The sequence below is a fragment of the Calliopsis andreniformis genome, chromosome 8, assembly GCF_051401765.1.
Source record: "Calliopsis andreniformis isolate RMS-2024a chromosome 8, iyCalAndr_principal, whole genome shotgun sequence".
Classification (NCBI taxonomy): domain Eukaryota; kingdom Metazoa; phylum Arthropoda; class Insecta; order Hymenoptera; family Andrenidae; genus Calliopsis; species Calliopsis andreniformis.
Genome location: NC_135069.1, coordinates 160,455 through 179,298, shown reverse-complemented (window position 1 = coordinate 179,298; position 18,844 = coordinate 160,455). Strand labels below are relative to the sequence as shown.

The following is an 18,844-nucleotide window of genomic DNA, read 5'->3' as shown; positions in this document are numbered from 1 at the left end:
GTAGGTATATTGTAGTATGTACCATTTTTATTCTAGGTATGTTAATTAATTTACGTGTAAATGAAATATATTATTGACCTTATATTCCTTTCGCACGCATAAACGTATGCATGAAGGTTGGCGTACATGACAGAATTAATGCGATTACTCTACAGTAAAAGCGTGCAAAATAATGAATAGGTATTATTACTTGGCCCGAATCAGAGTATATACCTACTATAATTACAAGAAGAATAACGAAATTGTAAGGAGCATTTCTTTTGACAGTTCTACGAAGATTCAATAAATGCACTGCTGTTCACCACAAAAGATTGAAGAAAAACCTGCATTTTTTCTAAATCGTTTTTGCCCACACGCCTAGAACGAACGACTCAATTTCACACTCGTTTGTGCCTCTTTGAATTCGGAAGAGACCATCTTCGCCCCAGTTACGGCCCCAAGAATTCACGACGAGCTACAACAGAAGATTGAACGAAGATGGGAATTAAGAGAAAGGTAGCAAAACAGAAGAACTATATGATCGATGAATAAGGTAAGTAGGTAGATACTTAGTCTTAGTTACCCAGTATTTAAGCGGTGCACCACGATGTGACGGTTCTTCTCCCCATCCGATTATTCTAACAGAATGGTAACCGGATTCGTAACGTTCCGCAATTTCCAAATGTTTGTATACTCCTGACGCGTAATAGAAGAAATCTTGATAAACTCTCATGGTAGCTGCAATCGTTACAACGTGGGCTGGTAAGACCACTTCTATTCCGAAAAAGTATCGATTTGTAATGCTTAAGGTCGGAGCAACGAAATTACCTTGCACAGGACCCGACGTCAAGATTTCTTGCATGATGTCCGTTTCGTTTCCCAAACGATAAGCTGGTCCGACCTTGTATAATTCTGTTCGGAGAGGATTCGATGGAGCTCGGCAGCCGGCGTCTTTCAAGTTGGTTCTTTTTCTAAGTTTACATTCCTCGTTGATACCCCTCCACGGGTAGCAAGATTCATCGACCAATCTAAAACAGATAAAGATCGTTTCGATTATTTAAGATAAAGCTTGGTACGATTGATAATAAAAAGACAGCAACAGAGGAATTACCCAAATTTTCTTAGAAACATCCAAGCTCTGTCTAAGTGGCCCCCGTTACAACCCTCTTGTCCTCTCTGATTGCAAGAAATCAAATGTTGTGCACTGAGGGCGACGGTTTCGGCACCCTTACTCATGATTGCAAATCTGTCGGATGCAACGCGTACGGTAGAAATTGCCCAGGATGCAGCGCACCATCCTTGATCTTCGACGGCCGTTATCTGTCGGGGCCAACGTGATCTGGCGTCGAAACGTTGTGGCAATGATTCCGGGTCGTAGATTCGTCGTACAGAGTTCATCTTGTAGACCTTACATCGAATGCAAGTCGAATTCAAATTGAATGCCTTGAACGTTCAAACCTGAGACCGGGCGAAAACGATCTACGCAAGTATACAGTATGTAGAACTTTTATTCTTACTGATTGCGATGGATTTAGAGTGCCCAGAAGAAGCTTCACGCCTTCCCTGAGCGTTCTACCATGGAATTCGGAATAATTTCTTGCCCTCCATCCCAATGTGCTACTCAATAGATTGATCTCGTCTATTAATTCTGATTCCTGAAGGCATCGGTTTTGCTCGCATAGCACTTCGGCACGTCCATTTAACGCGGAACATTTGCTGAAACCGAACAATCGTAAATAACTTTCATTGACAAGCATCAGTCGTTGTCGATCAGAAAGAAATTACTAAATACTATACCATTTGTTACAATTCACTTGAAACGTTTCTCCGTGATTGTAATTCTTTCCTTCGAAGTAGCACCCTAGAAAATATAGATAATTGATTTGACACTGTTTCGAACAGTGGATCGAGTTCATCGAGTACAAGGTATCGTATGGGTAAAGTATGTATCGTTAAATATACGAACTCCTTATTTCTTCCGGTGGTTCTGGTATAACGTCTGATTCGATTCCTTTGCAATGTCTCCAATAATCGGGACAACAGTCTCCTTCTTCGTGTCGGTCACAGAAATCGTCACAATAACACGTAGTATTAAGGATCGGAGCACTGCATTCATCCTGTCGTCCTGGACAGCATTCATAGGATCGATACCTTGCCTCGCAATACGGACCAGGTGGTAATCCCGAAAAATCAGGTACGCCTTGCACGGTCGATAGCAGCAGAATAAACATCACACTAACGTTTTCGTAGGACCGCATCTTCGAGGCGTGCGCTCGAGTCTGCAACGGATTCGTTCGAATCAGTTCTCGTTTTTCTTTTTCTTCCTCTTTCTCTTTCTCTTTTTTCTTTTTCTTTTTCTTTTTCTTTTTCTTTTTCTTTTTCTTTTTCTTTTTCTTGCTTTTTCATTTGTCACACGAGGTCGAGCAGAAGATACCGAGTGATATTATAACAGCGGTACGATTAAGGTTTCTCTATAGAGTTCCTGTTATATTTTATTCAACTATCATCCAAGCGTATCGGACCTCAATTCGGCTGCAGCAGCTGCTGGCATTGTTTTACGATAAAGTTGCCAAGTACAAGCGCGAGCACTTAACTAATTACCGTCATCAAAGCCATCGTCATCGTGTCTTGTTTGGAACCGCTTCAAAACATCTTTCTCTCTTCCTCTTCAAATGTCACGATTGGACGCTATTTTTCGCGCAACAGTTCTAAAAGCAAACTAGAGGAAGTAGATCACGTTGACCATGACATCGTTCACCACGATATCTTCTGCTTTTCTCTTTCTAACATTTTCCTGATTTTGGACATCTGGTATAGAACGAAGCGGAGAGGCACGATTGTAATGCGTTCAACCGACAACAACCGTCTCTAACGTACGGATGTACTTAGATTACCAGCTTCATTATAATATTGATGAAATTTACTAGACTGGAACGCATCGAAATCTATTCTTTTTTCTCAATTTATTGACATTACCTACTCAATAAATGCTACCCATGCAGTACAATAGTACATCATCGATTTGATTCGATCATTTCTCGTCCAATAAAGAACGTTTCTCTAAATTTTAGAGAGAGTTTTATTTTGCACACAGCATATACCGAGTGAATGATACGTATATCTTTCGAGTGGGGTTGGATTACGAGATCAGCCGCTTAAATTCTTCACGTGTCGCGTCAACGCATCGTCATCATTATTCCTTTGTGATTTTTATCTTCAAACCTAACGTCCCGTAAATGTTAAACAAACTAGTCCCAGATAGAAGCTATTTTATATTGTATAAAATATCATTAAAGCGACAAACGTAATACAGTTTCATTAAATAATAAAATCGTGCCGAGAAATTTCATTGCTATGATTGATGCGACCAAAAAAATCAACTGAAATATTGTTCATTGTTAGTTATTTAGCTCCGTCAACAAGTGAATTCACTTTTATGATAAAAGAAAAAATCGTTGATAAGCGTAATCGCATCGATTGGTATTCATTGTTACGTTGAGTAGCATGTGAATCATCACGATTCTATAACAGTTGTGCAAGTCGTTTGATGATGCACACACACACACACACACACACACACACACACACACACACACACACACACACACACACACACAAACGCGCGCGCGTATATCTGATTTTCTGGAAGACAATCGATCTCGATTCCATTTTTATCTTTTATGTTTCGTATTTTCAAGTACGGTCTTCCTATCCCCCCCAATCATTTTCTGCTCGTTTTTCTTTTTTCTGTTTAATCAGTTTATCGTTGGCATGGCGTGGCGTGGCGCGACGCGGCGCGCCAATGCTTATACGCGATCTTTCAAATTGTTCATGCTAAAAATAATACAAACGTCATATTAACACGTATGCGCCCGTTGCCCTAAATTCCAGTCAATCTTTTCTGTTTTAAGAATTCAATATAAATCGTCTGTTCAAGATTACATCTATTTCAAAGATTGCTATCGTTATCCTCTATACTCTATAGGTACAGGTGCGTTTACGTACATGCAGGCACGACTCAACATAAACAATGCATTGAAATGCAACGACGTTTCTCTTTTTATCAGCATTATACAATTTTTTTCAGTATTAATTAAGCAGCTGTAGCATTTTCTTCCTTGCGTGACCCTGGAGCAAGGGTCAAGATAAGGAACGAATGGATGATGATTGTGTATAACAAACTTCTGATATACTTGTGTAATAGTGAAAACTGTCTGTTTTTCGATATCTACATGTATAAATATTGCATGTCTCGAAAATATCTCGTGTATTCATATACAAGTTACTTTTATCTCGGATCAGAATATCAACTCACTATCATTTTCTTTAACCTTTTTTTCAAATAATCAAATTCGCGTTCAACTTTCTTTTCATTTGCGCAGCCCCAAACGGATTTAATAAATGGAAATAATTCATAAATTATCTAACCGAATTGACAAATCGACCAGGTTCAAGATTCAGTGTGCAACACATACAAAACTTACTCGTGGTCAGAGCCGTTATCAGAATAATTAGATCTTGCTTTCGAACGAGGAGCTAGTTCCTTCGGCGTGCATCCGTTATCATCTGATTCGAAGAGTTACGATGTCCCATTCAAAGTACGCTTCGAAAGTCTTCGGGCTCACCCGATCGAAACGAACAAAAAGGTTCAAAAAGGAAGAACGTGAATTCGCGTCAACTGATAAACTGTCAAATTGGAATAATAAGAACAATAATTAGCGAAACGTTTCAAAATGTTTTGAATGATAATTAAAAAAAAGTCCAAGTTTACGGTTAGGAATAATCGGAAAAGAAAAAACAGTGGTGACGACTCGAAAGCACGAGCCTAACTGACCTGCGAACGCACTAAGTAAACGTGAGCCAAACGCGTCAACATGCGCTCTTACACTGTCTTGTCTCGTGCGATTCATCATGATTCGATTCGAAAGATCACGCGGTAATCGAAGCACTTTTTTCGTCTCGCTTACCTACTGGATCTCCTTGCGACTACTTCCGTAGAACTTCGTCATTCCTCTGATATGCACAAGTCTTTCTCGATCATATGATTCAACTTGCGTTCAAATTTATTTAAGCTCTTATAAGCAACTTACAGCTTTTTTATTCAACTTTGCGAACATACATTTACCTTTGTATTGTTTCACTTTGATACATGTCATTCGATTAAATAATCAAATAAACTATAATTACGAATTCAAGCATCATAATGTTTAGATTATCTACAAAAAAAATGTTAAGAAAGAAAAAAAGAAACGTCGCGGGCTCGTCCGGGATTTGAACCCGGGACCTCTCGCACCCTAAGCGAGAATCATACCCCTAGACCAACGAGCCACAATTGAAAACGATTTTTAAAATTTAGTACAAAATGAGTGATTAATTAAAGTTTTCATTTATATATTACGTATATATTTTACATTAATCTGCTAAGAAATAACGCGAAGAGCAGCGGTATACGTATAAGAGTAATTTTATAAAATATATATTTTCTACACGTTTCAAGTAACATTATTGTGTTTTTTCAATTTCTTTCAATAAAATATAATGTTATTGACGTATGTATATGGATATAGATAATAATTATTATTTCAATAACTGATGGAATTTTTCAATCCATCTCTATACTCGTATGAAAAAAAACACCTAGCAAATGGGCGCCGTGGCTTAGTTGGTTAAAGCGCCTGTCTAGTAAACAGGAGATCGAGGGTTCGAATCCCTCCGGGGCCTTTGTTTACAGTCCATTTTTTTCCCTTCGCTTTCTTTTTACCATTCTTTCATCTGTCGAAACAATTATTTTTTCTCTTAATCTACTAATTATCTGATTAACGTAAGAAATATATTTCAATACACTTAATTCTGTTGCTATAAAATTGATTCCGAATCAAATATTCTGATTGATACATTATCGGTAATATTGAATCGATTACTCAGAGTTGAACAAGCATAAAGTAATTTTCAATTACAAATATTGCAAAAAATATTCGACGAGAAAGAATTACGCGATGATATAGTAATGTCCTGTACATGTCGTATATTGTACACAGCTAGAGTGCGAGGTATTCGTGTGATCGATAGCTAAACGATACTCTATGGTAACAAAGTGGTTGAGAAGACGCTACATACATTACAAGATATCGAACATTTTCTTCTATTTGACACTGTGATTCAAATTATCGTAAATTCGTGAAAACATGGGTAATACGGAAGGTAATGTAGCTAGCGGAGTGAAAAAACAGACAGATGCTTCATCCATCTTAATGTACAAATTAGTTGATCTAAAAGGTAAACTGGTCAAAGCTTACTCTTTCGGTCGATTATTCTTATTTCTTAATGCCTACAAGTGTTCGCGCTGTTATGAAAGACAAAACTTTCTCTCGCTACCATTGAGTTGCTGTAATATCATTCTGTTTTGTATTCTGGAACAGGAGGTGGTTTATTGGTTGACATGATGAAAAGAGCTACGCAAACTAAACAGTACGCCGAACTGGATCATGCGCTCCGAACGAAAGTAGAACCGTATTTGTACAATAAAGGAAAAGGTAAATGGATTCCGATCGAAAAGTTGGTACTGCTGCGAAACAAGGATCGTCCAAAGTACAAAATGGTAAACGAGCTAACACGTAACGCGTTATAAATGATTAGTTACATTTCATTCTTTTCTCGTGTACAGCTTCCACCGTTAAGGGCTATGGAGAATCCGGCTGATTACGACATAGACAAAGATATGGACAATGAAGAGAAAGAAGAAAACGGAGAAAAAGAAGGAGAAGAAGGAGACCACGACGACAACGGCAACGACAACGGCAACGACAACGACGACAACGACGACGATGACGACGACGAAGAAGAAGACGAAGAAGTGAACGTAACAAAAATAGGTGAAAGACTTGAAAGGAATCGAAAAAGTTTTCAATCGATTCATGATTATCTATGTATGTGTACCTATAACGTGTACCTACGTACATTTTTCTTAGATAAAAACAAATACAGATTGGTCTGTTGGAGTTTGAGTCAAAGAGGCGCGGTTGGAGAAACGATTTTACATTTGTGCATGTTACATGCAACTGCTATTCACATTGACCTGGCGAAACGTTTGTTACGTTTTTATCCAAAACTTATCAACGATATCTACATCAGTGACGAATACTACGGTTAGTCAGCCCAAACTCCAAGAACCTTCACTTTTGCCACTTTCCTAGACCAGCTATCTCTACACTACAGATTCTCTCTCTTTTTACACTTGTCATTGTTCTCTATACCTAGGCGAAAGCGCGTTGCATATTGCGACAGTAAACGAAGATCCAGCTTTGGTTAAGTTCCTGTTAGATAGCGGTTCTGACGTTCACGAAAGATGCTTCGGAAACTTCATGTGTCCGGAGGATCAAAAAGCGTCGAGATCGGATAGTTTAGATCACGAATGGGTTTCTGTGACCCTAGAAACTAATTATAGCGGGTAATAATGTTTGCTCAAATGTAAATAGATTGCAAATGACTGAGCTAATAATAGAATCTGTAACCCACGTATGCAGGTACGTTTATTGGGGTGAGTATCCTTTAAGTTTCGCAGCGTGTCTAGGCCAGGAAGAATGTTATAGACTGATCCTCGCGAGAGGCGCAGATCCTGACAAACAAGACACTAATGGCAATACCGTTCTACACATGTTGGTCATTTACGAGAAATTGGTAAGCCAGCAGTAGCGCTCGAGTAATCATCACGCACCAATATAACGATCAATTAGGCAGTTTCTTTTAAATGCAAGACTACATTCGACATGGCATACGAAGTCGGCGCCTCTTTGTCGATAAGAAACGCGCAGCAATTGACGCCTTTAACGCTATCAGCTAAACTGGCCAGAATCGAAATGTTCTTCCATATTTTAAACATCGAAAGAGAAATTTATTGGCAGATCGGAAGCATCACATGCGCCGCCTATCCTCTGTCACTCGTCGACACTATCGATGTTACCACGGGAAGCATCAGTCATAATTCCGCCTTGAATTTGGTGGTTTTTGGGGTAAGTTATTCACCTCCCCTGTCCTTTATTTCTTTTTTATCGTTAACGAAAAAGTCTATTGAAACATACGAAATTGGTCGCGTTCTAGGAGAAGGATGAACACTTGGAACTGATGGACGGCATCCTAATTGATTTATTAAACGCGAAATGGAACACTTTCGTTAAATCTCGCTTTTACCGTCAATTCTTTCTCTTCTGCTTCTACTTCATCCTGTCGCTGATTAGCTTTACCCTTCGACCTGGACCATCAACTATCATGACAATTGCAACAACTGCTGTTATCACGCCCCCCACAGAATCGTCAATGATAGCCAGCACACCGACTTTTCCTTCGAATCTTCCAACCCTCTCAATCCATCAACCCTCGCAAATGTCGAAGATTTTACAAAATTCAAGTCTCGTTGAATTTCTTGATAAAATCATCACCGCCACATTCACCACAAAACTACAATCTCTATCGAATGTAACACAAGCTTCTTCTTTCGAGAAATTTAAGCTCGACATAATAACTGACGTAACATCTATGTTAAAGAACCCTATTTGGTTAGACCGAAACGAGAGCCATAGTCAACTTTTCAACCATTCCCATGAATTATCACTCGACAGAACGACAGAATATACGGAATACGGTAAAAACATCACAAATTATTCTCAACATTCGAACAATGAAAGTTCTTTCGTGACGGAGTCATTGTTCGTCGACGATAACGACAATAGGAAAAGCTGGTACGTTGCGTCACGAATTGAAACAACTTGGCTTTTAAATTGCACTTAATCCTGTTACTACAGTAGAATTTTCAAAACTATTTTATCTTCTGTGCCTTAAAAAATCAATTCCACTGCAAAACATGTTTATTACCTATAAATTATAAACTAGGTGGAATAATCTCACCGAACAATGCAGATTGATGCAATTAAAAACGGTATCGACAAAGATTCGACTAACTGCGGAGCTGTTAATGGAAATTGCAGCTTTACTTTATATTTTCGCAGCCCTACGAGAAGCCAGATTCCTAGGTCTTAACATGTTCATTGAAAATCTAGTAAGACGATAATATTATAATATGAATCGATGCAACAACTATTGCTCTTCACTGATCAACATCTGTACTCTGATGATAACAATTATTTTTAGATGACTGCACCGTCACGAGTAATGTTCCTTTTCTCCTGTTGCTTATTGTTGTCCTTTCCATTCTTAAGACTGACTTGTACCGATCAAGTTGAGGATATGCTAGCCGTTGTCGTCATGTTAACTACAGCACCGTATTTCTTATTCTTCTGTAGAGGTTTCAAGACAGTGGGTCCCTTCGTCGTAATGATCTACAGAATGATCATGGGAGATCTGCTGCGTTTCGTTTCCATTTATTTGGTATTCGTCATGGGATTCTCTCAGGGTAAATCAAACTGAATGAATTGCTCAAGTTTTCAATAGGTAGTACATAGGTATGTAGATGTATAGCTACGCCTGAGTACGTCGCGCGTCCCGATCGTTCCGCTTCCTTGGCCTAAAACTTCTGGCACACGATAACAAATATACAGCTGCATATGTATACCGCGCCTTATTTCTGATCATGAATAGAAATGAACTCAAGTGCCGAGCCATTGAACCGGTCGGCAGTTTTTCTGCTGAAATAATTGACGCACTATTTAATCGGTAACGTAAACTACTATCGCTGTCATTGCCGAGAGTTAACGTTAGCTAATTGTTGCGAGAATTTCTACAATAACCAATTTTCTATCATGATTAATTAATATCTCATCTTGACTCGTACCAAGCTGCTCTTCTTTCAGCTTACTACATCATATTTCTATCTTTTGATAATCCCAATACACCAGAAGGTGTTGACGATTCGATCAGCAACCCGATGCCATCGCCCATGGAGAGCGTTATGGCAATGTTTTTGATGAGCATGGCCAACTTTGGAGATTATTACGGTGCATTTGAGAGAACGCAACACGAGATGGAGGCTAAGGTTCATCGAATTCTATCCTTCTCAATTCGGTAGAACGAAGTAGAATGAATTAGAATGAAGGGACACATTAAGGTAGACTACCTTAAATCAACATACATCATTTTCTTCTAGCTTCTGTTCGTTTTGTACATGGCGATCGTTGCGATTTTACTCGTAAACATGTTAATCGCTATGATGGGAAACACGTATCAGAAAATCGCAGAAACCAGAAACGAGTGGCAGAGACAAGTACCTATTATCCATCTCTTTCTTCGACTTTTATTAGTCATTTTATTTCTAGGCATACATTGAATCTTTCGACACCTAATTTTTCGAAATATTTGCGTTACAGTGGGCACGAATAGTTTTAGTAGTAGAAAGGGGAGTAAGCCCAAAAGAGAGGCTGAAAAAATTAATGGATTATTCGCAACCCATGTCCGACGGTCGCAGAGCGTTAGTGCTTCGTTTGAATCAATCGGTAGAGAGACACTTGCTCACTGTTTTAAGATTATTCTATTATGGAACTAAGCAAATTCTACGTATATATGTACATTTGTAGGAAGACGATAAAGAGGAAATGAAAGAAATTTTAGAAATGAAGAGAACTCATGATAGACTATACAAAAAGAGACAAAACAAAATGACGAAAGAGAAGGCTACCACACTGGACGACAATCTTACTCTGTAGTAAATACGTATATGCATACATATCTCATTCATCAGTTATTTAATCAATTTAGCAAATTTCTCATTAAATAGATTCAATGTTATCCTATCATGTCACAGTCACAATCACTGTATGTATAGCTATCATAGTAACCATGGTAACTATTTGCCACAATTAGTAACAGATACTTAATGTGTTGTGAGTTTGGTAAGATTAAACCGCCTCTTTAGCGCATAAACTACAGAGAAAACAAATATCCTACAAATTTATATGAGTATGAGTAAGTTAGAGTCACAGATAAATTACAAAAATCTGGAATGGGAACTTCAGGGAGCACTTAGAGCAGACAACTTGTACCAATTACAGAACGATGCTAAACTTAGAGCCATTGAACAAAATGTACCTACGTACGAAGATTTCAGGCAAATGGTAATGATGCGTTACACATTAGGAAAATGTATGATTTCTTCATTCTTGCAAATTCATTTTATCTAAATAAAACATGTTATTGTTTAGGTAAATGCAGCACACTTGAAGCCATTCAAATGCAACAACAGTACATATAAGATTAAAGGACTCTGGAATCCTGTTATTAATAATAACCATCCAAACACAACAATGGAACTGATACAGCTTAAACGGATACAACCCGATAAGAACAAAAATAGTTACATCTTGGAAGATAAATTAGCCAATACGTGCGAAGAATTTATACATGTTTGGAAAACTATAGAGGAAGACGAAAGAAAATTTAAATATCTAAGAGAATTGAGGTAAAATTGACAAAACATTTGGTGAAAATGGTAAAAATCTAAACGAATGTAAACGTTCACATGTTCGAAAATAATTTCAGGCATATCCTACAGGAGAAAATTTTTCGAACAGAAATTCCTTCCATGTTATTTGCCGAATTAATAAACATATGCTCCAAAGCTGTTGTGAACGCAGATAACATCATGGACATCCTTGAAATCTTAAGTATTTTGAGCAAGTGCAATAGATTTCACTTAACGATACGTTTCATGTGCGAAAACGAAAGAGAAATGTGCACGAGACTCTTCCACGATTTGGATGCTAGAATAGGTCAAGACAACGTACAACTCGGAGACGCGATTAAATTGTTAAGATCAAGTTATAGAGTTATAAGTACTATCTGAGTGAATAACCAATTGTAGCGATAGCGATCAGTGAAAATCTTTTTGGAAAAATAAACGATAGATATTGTTGAAAAGGGTTAATTATTTAAAACTGTATATATGCACAAATGTATGCATAAGCATGCGTACCGCCGCCGAGAAGAAAGCCACGTGATTGTCAAACGCTCAATATGGCCGCATACATCTATCGTAACGTTTGTTAGGACAAGTATCGTGATCGTATCTGATTAATATCTCGTTTGAAGATCAATCGGAATTTCGAGAGATTCGAATTTCTGTCTGTCTCACAGGAAAATGACTAGGAACCTTAGTAGTATTAATTCCTTCCGCTATCGTCGCCATCATAAAAGCACCTCGCGATGCGTATACGTACGTACATACGTGAAAATGTCGAATGTTGTATATGTGTGCATACGCATCGTATGTGCACTCATTTTATAAACAGAGTTGTCGTTAAGTCATCCGACAGAATGTCAACTTATAGTTTCACCGGCAGCAGATTAGAAGGAAATGCAGAATTAGGCGTCAACTGTCGGAAATCGTGATACGATCTAATCGAGAGCAATTTGATAAGATACACAACACGTATGTACGAACTTATTTTTATACGCGTTCATAGAGACATACATGTGTGCATTTATACGTATTAATATCACGTGACACGTATGTAAGTTGTGTATACAGCGTAACATAATGAGGAAAACAGAAAATGTTTATAGTATGTATAATTGTTAGTTTAGTCGCGAAAAATAATTATGTATATGCGTTGTTGTATCGTTGCTTAACATATTAGAAAGATAATATAGGAATAGGAATTGTGATCGGTGGAAAACGAGGAAAAAAATTTACCGAGTGACTTGTCAAAACTATGCGGTTAGAAGAAATGCCATTACGCTTAAGTTCGGACGAGCGGGATTTTGAAATGGACGAAGAGACAGACTATCTTCTCCAACCTTCCGAAGATAGTATACGATTGTTGACATCAAGAAAGCGACGAATCAACGATTGCTCCATATTCCTCAGAAATTTTCTTTGCGGGTAAGTTCTTCTACGCGAAATATGTACAATATACCATATAGAAAGACAAAAACAGTATTAGCGAACGATTTATATAGAGAACGAGTGAACGAGTGAACGAATAAACGACCGAACTAAATGGCAGCCAACATGATAAATAGTAAAAACCTATATCAAATTAACATGGTAATTTTCTACCATATATTATTCGTCAATGATTATAACGTTATAATACTCTCTATTGGCATAATCATATTTTATATTCTTAATATCAGCTTTATATGTACGTGGGAATTTTTCACTGCTTATAATCTTATCTTGTCAAAGTTTAGAAAACAAAGTTTAGAAATGTATCATTTCTCGTTTTCTAATGTACATAGTTCGTGCATATATACATACGTTTGCATGCATGCATTCGTATTAAGAAATGTTCAGTTCTGAGTTTGTCTTCTTGTGAGTGCGTACTTCATGGATATTATGATGTCATAATAAAATTGTGTTGAATATCGAAAAGTATCTGGTATAGACGTTACAAGTTTTTCTTAACTGTTCTTAACAACGGGATAGGTGCTTCTTTATATGATTTTTAACGAGAAAACGTCTAAATGGAGACGCAGAGCAACGTTATAAGACTTTCGAAAGAAGATATTCCATTAATATCTAAACCGCGAAATGACAATTCGTGGACAAGGTGATGTACATTTTGACGCAACTAGAAGGAACTCTAATTTTTTTGATACTCCGACTTTAAAAACAAACTGACAAGTTTTAACTTTGCCTTTCAAAACATATATTTCGAAACCTTTTTTCTAAATCCAGTATTATTTAAATACGTCTCATGACTTACATATAACTGTTGGTCGTTGTATACAAATTCTCTATGCATTTTCATTTTTCTTAATCTATTTAACGATTATTTTTTACAACGATTAAATTTATATCAGTATTTTATCAGTCTGTCAACTATCTTCGCTCAATGTCTTTCCTTTTATTTTCCGATTTTATGCTATAGATGTTGCACATGGATGTGGAGAAGATGTTGCAAGGAACGGGAATTGAGAGCTAGAGTTATACACATTGGTCAACTGATGCACGAAAAGTTTCCCACTAATGTCATACGAAACCAAAAATACAATGTTGTCACATTTTTGCCTTTGGTTAGTTTGCATGCTTAATCTTAAAACGTGATATAGAGAATATAGGTTTAGAGTATGATACGATAATATTCCCTTCATTTTCTTCTTTTAGGTTTTATTTCAACAGTTCAAATTTTTCTTGAATCTTTACTTTCTACTTATGGCTATATCTCAGTTTATACCTGATATAAGAATAGGATACTTATACACATATTGGGGACCATTGTGTTTTGTGTTAACCGTTACCATTTGTCGAGAAGCGATCGATGATTTTAGACGATATAAGAGGGACAAAGAAGTTAATGCCCAAAAATATCGTAGATTAATAAAAGGTTTTGATACGCCAGAATTAGTGCCGAGTTCCAAATTACGAGTGGGAGACTTGGTAAGCTATGTACTCTAAGCATTCTTCAGATCATAAATGTAACAAAGTAAATACAACAAAATTCTTGCATTTTCTGATTATAAGGTAATCGTAGAGAAAGGTCAAAGAGTACCAGCTGATTTGGTTTTATTGCGCACAACTGAAAAATCTGGAGCATGTTTCGTAAGAACAGATCAGTTAGATGGAGAAACAGATTGGAAACTACGACTTGCTGTACCAGCCACACAAAAACTGGAAAGTAATGTGCAATTGTTTGACATAAAAGCAAGTATATACGTTGAAAAACCTCAAAAAGATATTCATAGCTTCATTGGAACTTTCACACGAGTAAGTGTTTGCATATCTCATTTATTGTACTATTTCAGATATATACGTATAATATTGTTATACATATTATCTGTATTGTTATGCTATCGTTTGCAGTATGATGGTTACAGTAGCGAAGAAAGTTTAGGTGTGGATAATACATTGTGGGCGAATACAGCTATCGCGTCAGGTTCGGCTCTTGGTATTGTCGTATACACGGGACAAGAAACTAGATCGTTAATGAACCACTCTGCGCCAAGATCAAAAGTTGGTCTATTGGATCAAGAAATAAATCAATTGACGAAGGTGTAGTATACACGAGGAAAATAATCAAAATATATACATACATATACATATGCGTGCGTGCGTGCGTGCGTGCGTACACGCGCGCGCGCACGCACACATACACACACACACATACACGTGATTATTGATTTTATATTACCTTTACCCTAGGTCTTATTTTGCGCCGTTATCGGACTTGCATTAGTAATGATGTCTTTGAAAGGATTTAACGGACCTTGGTATCGGTATATGTTCCGTTTCGTCTTATTGTTCTCTTATATAATCCCAATTAGTTTAAGAGTAAATTTAGATATGGGAAAGGCTTTTTACGCGTGGTGCATACAAAGAGATAAAGAAATTGCTGGAACTGTTGTAAGAACCACCACTATTCCGGAAGAACTTGGTCGCATTTCATATTTGTTGAGTGATAAAACTGGTACGTTAACACAGAACAAAATGGTTTTCAAAAAGTTGCATTTAGGTATGGTATCTTACGGCCAAGAAACGTTCGACGAAGTTATGGCCGTACTAAAAACGTGTTATTCTTCTAACTCTGAAACATCACCGGTCAAACCATCGGCATCTGTACACAGTGGAAAAGTAAGAAGATCCGAAAGTACTAGAATATACGATGCGGTTCACGCTTTGGCATTATGTCATAATGTAACACCAGTTTACGATGAAGTAAACAAGTCCACTAACTTAGACACGATCAGCGTACAAACAGGAGAGACAGGAGATTCTGGTTCCATTCAGAGGTAATTCTCGTAAAGATAATCGTAAATTTTGATTATTTAACATGTAATAGATGTACATGTTCAAGTACTTTGATTACTTTTTAGTCAGACAGAAGCGGACCAGCATTATTATTTGCCGGAACAGAAACGTAACTACCAAGCTTCAAGCCCAGATGAAGTGGCATTGGTTAAATGGACGGAAGAAATGGGATTAGCTTTGGTGAAACGCGATTTAAATTTTATGCAGTTGAAAGCACCAAATGGCAAAGTTTTAAACTACACTATTTTACAAATATTTCCTTTCACATCGGAAACAAAACGAATGGGAATAATAGTTAGAGAAGAATCTAGTTCTGAAATAATATTCTATTTGAAAGGAGCGGACGTAGTAATGTCTGGAATAGTACAATACAATGATTGGCTAGAAGAAGAGTGTGGAAATATGGCTCGAGAAGGTTTGAGAACGCTGGTCGTTGCGAAAAAGAATTTAACGGAGGAACAATATCTCGATTTTGAAGCAAGGTAGTACGGAATTTAATCGCATAATCGCGCCCAATCATGCACAATCAGTTGTAACGTATTAAATATTTTCTTCTTATAATTAGATACAATGCAGCGAGAATGAGCGTGAGTGATCGCGTTTCAAGAGTTGCCGCAGTTGTCGAAAGTTTAGAAAGGGAAATGGAGTTGTTGTGCGTAACCGGTGTTGAAGATAGATTGCAAGACAGAGTGAGGCCTACGTTAGAATTTTTAAGAAATGCTGGCATTAAGGTTAGCGAACATGTAGTGGTTAGTGGTTAGGAATGTAGTGATACAACACATATATAATCGTGCATTTTTCGTTCTTTAACTACTACTGTATGCTGATACATGTACATACACGTATATATGTACGTATATCTTTCCGTGAATTTCAGATTTGGATGTTGACAGGAGATAAGTTAGAAACAGCAACTTGTATAGCAAAATCTTCGTGTTTAGTTTCACGAACGCAAGGCCTGCATGTTTTTAAATCCGTGGTAACTCGAACAGACGCTCATTTGGAGTTGAACACATTTCGTAAGAAGCAAGATTGTGCCTTAGTTATCAGCGGAGATTCTCTAGAGGTATGTCTGCAATACTATGAACAAGAATTTTTGGAATTGGCATGCGGTTCACCAGCTGTTGTTTGCTGTCGATGTTCGCCAACGCAAAAAGCTGAAGTTGTAAGTCTTATTCAAAGACATACAGGAAAAAGAACCGCAGCCATTGGTGATGGCGGTAACGATGTGTCCATGATACAAGCAGCAGATGCTGGTACGTATTTTTCTCGTGGTATTCTACTTTCGAATGAAATGTGTATGTAGATTTCATTTCGTTTTTGTATATATCGTTTCATAGGTATAGGTCTTGAAGGTCTTGAAGGGAGACAAGCTTCTTTGGCTGCAGATTTTTCTATTTCACAATTTAGTCATTTAGCTAACCTTTTGTTAGTCCATGGACGAAGGAGTTATAAACGTTCTGCTGCTTTAAGTCAATTTGTCATTCATCGTGGTCTGATCATATCAACCATGCAAGCTGTATTTTCTGCAGTTTTTTATCTGTCATCGGTATCCTTGTATCAGGGATTTTTAATGGTTGGGTAAGCAGAAAAACATTAGGGGACTAGTTTGTACGTTCAGTTAGTTCGTAACGAAATAATTCTTTTCAATCCAATCTCAAGAAATATGATTTTACAGTTATGGAACGATATATACAATGTTTCCTGTATTTTCTTTGGTATTGGACAAAGATGTATCAGGAAAAATTGCACTCACTTATCCAGAGCTTTATAAAGAACTTAGCAAGGGTCGATCATTGTCTTACAAGACATTTTTCATGTGGATTTTAATAAGTATATACCAAGGTAAGCGACTTGAAAAATTTGCGCAACTCTATTCTTCTTACGAACGCGTTAATCTTTAGATTACATAAATAATGTATATATCGTATATTTTAATGTGTTTTAGGTGGAGTTATAATGTATGGTGCGCTTATAATGTTTGAAGATGAATTCATTCATATTGTAGCCATAAGTTTCACGGCGCTCATTTTGACGGAATTAATTATGGTCGCCTTAACTATCAGAACATGGCATTACATTATGCTGCTTGCAGAGATTTTCTCATTGGCGCTTTATTTGCTATCTCTAATCGTCTTGAAAGACTACTTTGGTACGTTAAATCCGCATACTTTCAAAGAATAATAATATATACATAGGTACATAATATTTACTTCAGAATGGAATAACTAATTCTTTCTGTCTTTAATGCAGATGCCGAGTTTATCAAGACTACCGATTTCTTATGGAAAGTGTTGCTGATAACTTTAATTTCTTGCATGCCACTCTACATCTTGAAATTCTTACGAAAAAAATTCTCGCCTCCTAGTTATACCAAGTTATCTTAAGTTCCATCTATAGTAATCTCTCTTTGTAAAAATAGCACATGCTATGAGTCGAAACAATACGAAAGACGCTATTTTCAAACTTTATCTTCGATTTTTCATTCGAATGACTCGTTCCTGGAGAAGTTTAATCAGAATTATTGATAATTATCATTCGGTGACACAAATAGTACATATATTAAACTTTTCGATATTGGACCAAACTCGATGAATCGAGGATCGATTTTGTTTTCAATAAAATTATCGATTTCTAAATTTTCATTGCTTCATACTTAGTTATATTTATTCAGGTTCTAAATTAAAACAGATCGATACTTCTGTGACTGTAAATAAGTACCTTAATATTTCAAACGCGCTCCTCTGTCGTACGTACTGTTAATGCTAATTTATCAAACCGTAGAGTAAAATTTTCTACATTTTTTTCTTTTACGTGTATTCACGCTACGTATAGCATTTAATTCAATTTTATATCGCAATTATTGTTTTACATTTCAGTTATACCATTTACAGTATTTTATATATTCAGTTTATTTACTACGATTTTTGCTTCAACGACATACTTAGTTACTGTGAATACATAAACACTATCATAACGGAAAGAAACTGATTTTTATATTCATGCGTATATCATAAATATGTAGAGCTAGTTGTAATCGTTGTTAGTTATTAATGTTGATGATACCTATTGTATTGCATTGTATTGTATTGTATTGTATTGTATTGTACAATAGATGACAGTTTCTCCCTTTTTTTTTTTAGTAAAGTATTTAATCTAAGGACACGTTTG

At 36.8% G+C, this 18,844-nt stretch overlaps 4 protein-coding genes and 2 non-coding genes across 12 annotated transcripts; 4 read left to right on the top strand and 2 right to left on the bottom strand.

The window, feature by feature from the left end:
- Positions 1-61: 61 nt before the first annotated feature.
- LOC143182417 (putative peptidase C1-like protein F26E4.3) lies at positions 62-12,765 on the bottom strand. 6 transcript variants are annotated; one of them, XM_076383386.1, is made up of 9 exons: positions 4,814-4,831; positions 4,464-4,665; positions 1,946-2,258; positions 1,777-1,840; positions 1,497-1,695; positions 1,091-1,386; positions 808-1,007; positions 563-717; positions 62-454 (listed from the first exon to the last, which is right to left on the bottom strand). In XM_076383386.1, the coding sequence occupies exons 3-9, from the start codon at positions 2,235-2,237 to the stop codon at positions 335-337; spliced, it is 1,326 nt and encodes a 441-aa protein (XP_076239501.1). In that variant the 5' UTR covers positions 2,238-2,258; positions 4,464-4,665; positions 4,814-4,831; the 3' UTR covers positions 62-334. The 6 variants fall into 6 exon arrangements, with proteins under 6 accessions (XP_076239501.1, XP_076239498.1, XP_076239504.1 ...); XM_076383383.1 differs by lacking the exons at positions 4,464-4,665; positions 4,814-4,831 and adding an exon at positions 12,721-12,765; XM_076383389.1 differs by lacking the exons at positions 4,464-4,665; positions 4,814-4,831 and adding an exon at positions 12,617-12,633.
- On the bottom strand, positions 5,236-5,307 carry Trnap-agg (transfer RNA proline (anticodon AGG)). The gene has a single exon. It is a non-coding gene; the product is annotated as a tRNA-Pro (tRNA).
- Trnat-agu (transfer RNA threonine (anticodon AGU)) lies at positions 5,627-5,700 on the top strand. The gene has a single exon. It is a non-coding gene; the product is annotated as a tRNA-Thr (tRNA).
- Positions 6,165-10,639, top strand: Nan (transient receptor potential cation channel subfamily V member nanchung). Its single transcript, XM_076383378.1, has 15 exons — positions 6,165-6,255; positions 6,399-6,577; positions 6,644-6,709; positions 6,827-6,851; positions 6,948-7,124; positions 7,237-7,426; positions 7,503-7,656; positions 7,734-7,988; positions 8,077-8,714; positions 8,866-9,031; positions 9,124-9,385; positions 9,783-9,964; positions 10,076-10,192; positions 10,296-10,421; positions 10,503-10,639. The coding sequence occupies exons 1-15, from the start codon at positions 6,165-6,167 to the stop codon at positions 10,629-10,631; spliced, it is 2,757 nt and encodes a 918-aa protein (XP_076239493.1). The 3' UTR covers positions 10,632-10,639.
- Positions 10,653-11,850, top strand: LOC143182422 (dynein axonemal assembly factor 19). The gene is made up of 3 exons (XM_076383394.1): positions 10,653-11,039; positions 11,127-11,383; positions 11,464-11,850. Exons 1-3 carry the CDS (start codon positions 10,881-10,883, stop codon positions 11,765-11,767), a joined length of 720 nt encoding a protein of 239 aa, XP_076239509.1. The 5' UTR covers positions 10,653-10,880; the 3' UTR covers positions 11,768-11,850.
- LOC143182411 (putative phospholipid-transporting ATPase IIB) lies at positions 12,601-18,066 on the top strand. Of its 2 annotated transcripts, none has more exons than XM_076383376.1 (13): positions 12,601-12,805; positions 13,797-13,941; positions 14,033-14,305; positions 14,390-14,632; positions 14,729-14,917; positions 15,068-15,654; positions 15,739-16,155; positions 16,239-16,404; positions 16,551-16,929; positions 17,014-17,254; positions 17,352-17,518; positions 17,622-17,825; positions 17,927-18,066. In XM_076383376.1, exons 1-13 carry the CDS (start codon positions 12,636-12,638, stop codon positions 18,058-18,060), a joined length of 3,315 nt encoding a protein of 1,104 aa, XP_076239491.1. In that variant the 5' UTR covers positions 12,601-12,635; the 3' UTR covers positions 18,061-18,066. The 2 variants fall into 2 exon arrangements, with proteins under 2 accessions (XP_076239491.1, XP_076239492.1); XM_076383377.1 differs by lacking the exon at positions 12,601-12,805 and adding an exon at positions 13,348-13,475.
- The last annotated feature ends 778 nt before the right edge of the window (positions 18,067-18,844 follow it).

What these genes read in the sequence shown, in the direction of transcription:
- LOC143182411 (XM_076383376.1), top strand. Translation starts at nt 12,636, where the DNA reads ATGCGGTTAGAAGAAATGCCATTACGCTTAAGTTCGGACGAGCGGGAT. An exon ending in CTCAGAAATTTTCTTTGCGG is followed by an intron (nt 12,806 to 13,796) that starts GTAAGTTCTTCT and finishes TTTATGCTATAG; the next exon opens with ATGTTGCACATGGATGTGGA. An exon ending in CAGGGATTTTTAATGGTTGG is followed by an intron (nt 17,255 to 17,351) that starts GTAAGCAGAAAA and finishes ATGATTTTACAG; the next exon opens with TTATGGAACGATATATACAA.
- Nan (XM_076383378.1), top strand. Translation starts at nt 6,165, where the DNA reads ATGGGTAATACGGAAGGTAATGTAGCTAGCGGAGTGAAAAAACAGACA. An exon ending in TGAATTTGGTGGTTTTTGGG is followed by an intron (nt 7,989 to 8,076) that starts GTAAGTTATTCA and finishes GTCGCGTTCTAG; the next exon opens with GAGAAGGATGAACACTTGGA. An exon ending in GAAACGAGTGGCAGAGACAA is followed by an intron (nt 10,193 to 10,295) that starts GTACCTATTATC and finishes TTTGCGTTACAG; the next exon opens with TGGGCACGAATAGTTTTAGT.
- LOC143182417 (XM_076383383.1), bottom strand. Translation starts at nt 12,750, where the DNA reads ATGTCAACAATCGTATACTATCTTCGGAAG. An exon ending in CAAGTGAATTGTAACAAATG is followed by an intron (nt 1,696 to 1,776) that starts GTATAGTATTTA and finishes GTTCGGTTTCAG; the next exon opens with CAAATGTTCCGCGTTAAATG. An exon ending in GACGTCGGGTCCTGTGCAAG is followed by an intron (nt 718 to 807) that starts GTAATTTCGTTG and finishes TAACGATTGCAG; the next exon opens with CTACCATGAGAGTTTATCAA.
- LOC143182422 (XM_076383394.1), top strand. Translation starts at nt 10,881, where the DNA reads ATGAGTATGAGTAAGTTAGAGTCACAGATAAATTACAAAAATCTGGAA. An exon ending in ACGAAGATTTCAGGCAAATG is followed by an intron (nt 11,040 to 11,126) that starts GTAATGATGCGT and finishes GTTATTGTTTAG; the next exon opens with GTAAATGCAGCACACTTGAA. An exon ending in AAATATCTAAGAGAATTGAG is followed by an intron (nt 11,384 to 11,463) that starts GTAAAATTGACA and finishes AAATAATTTCAG; the next exon opens with GCATATCCTACAGGAGAAAA.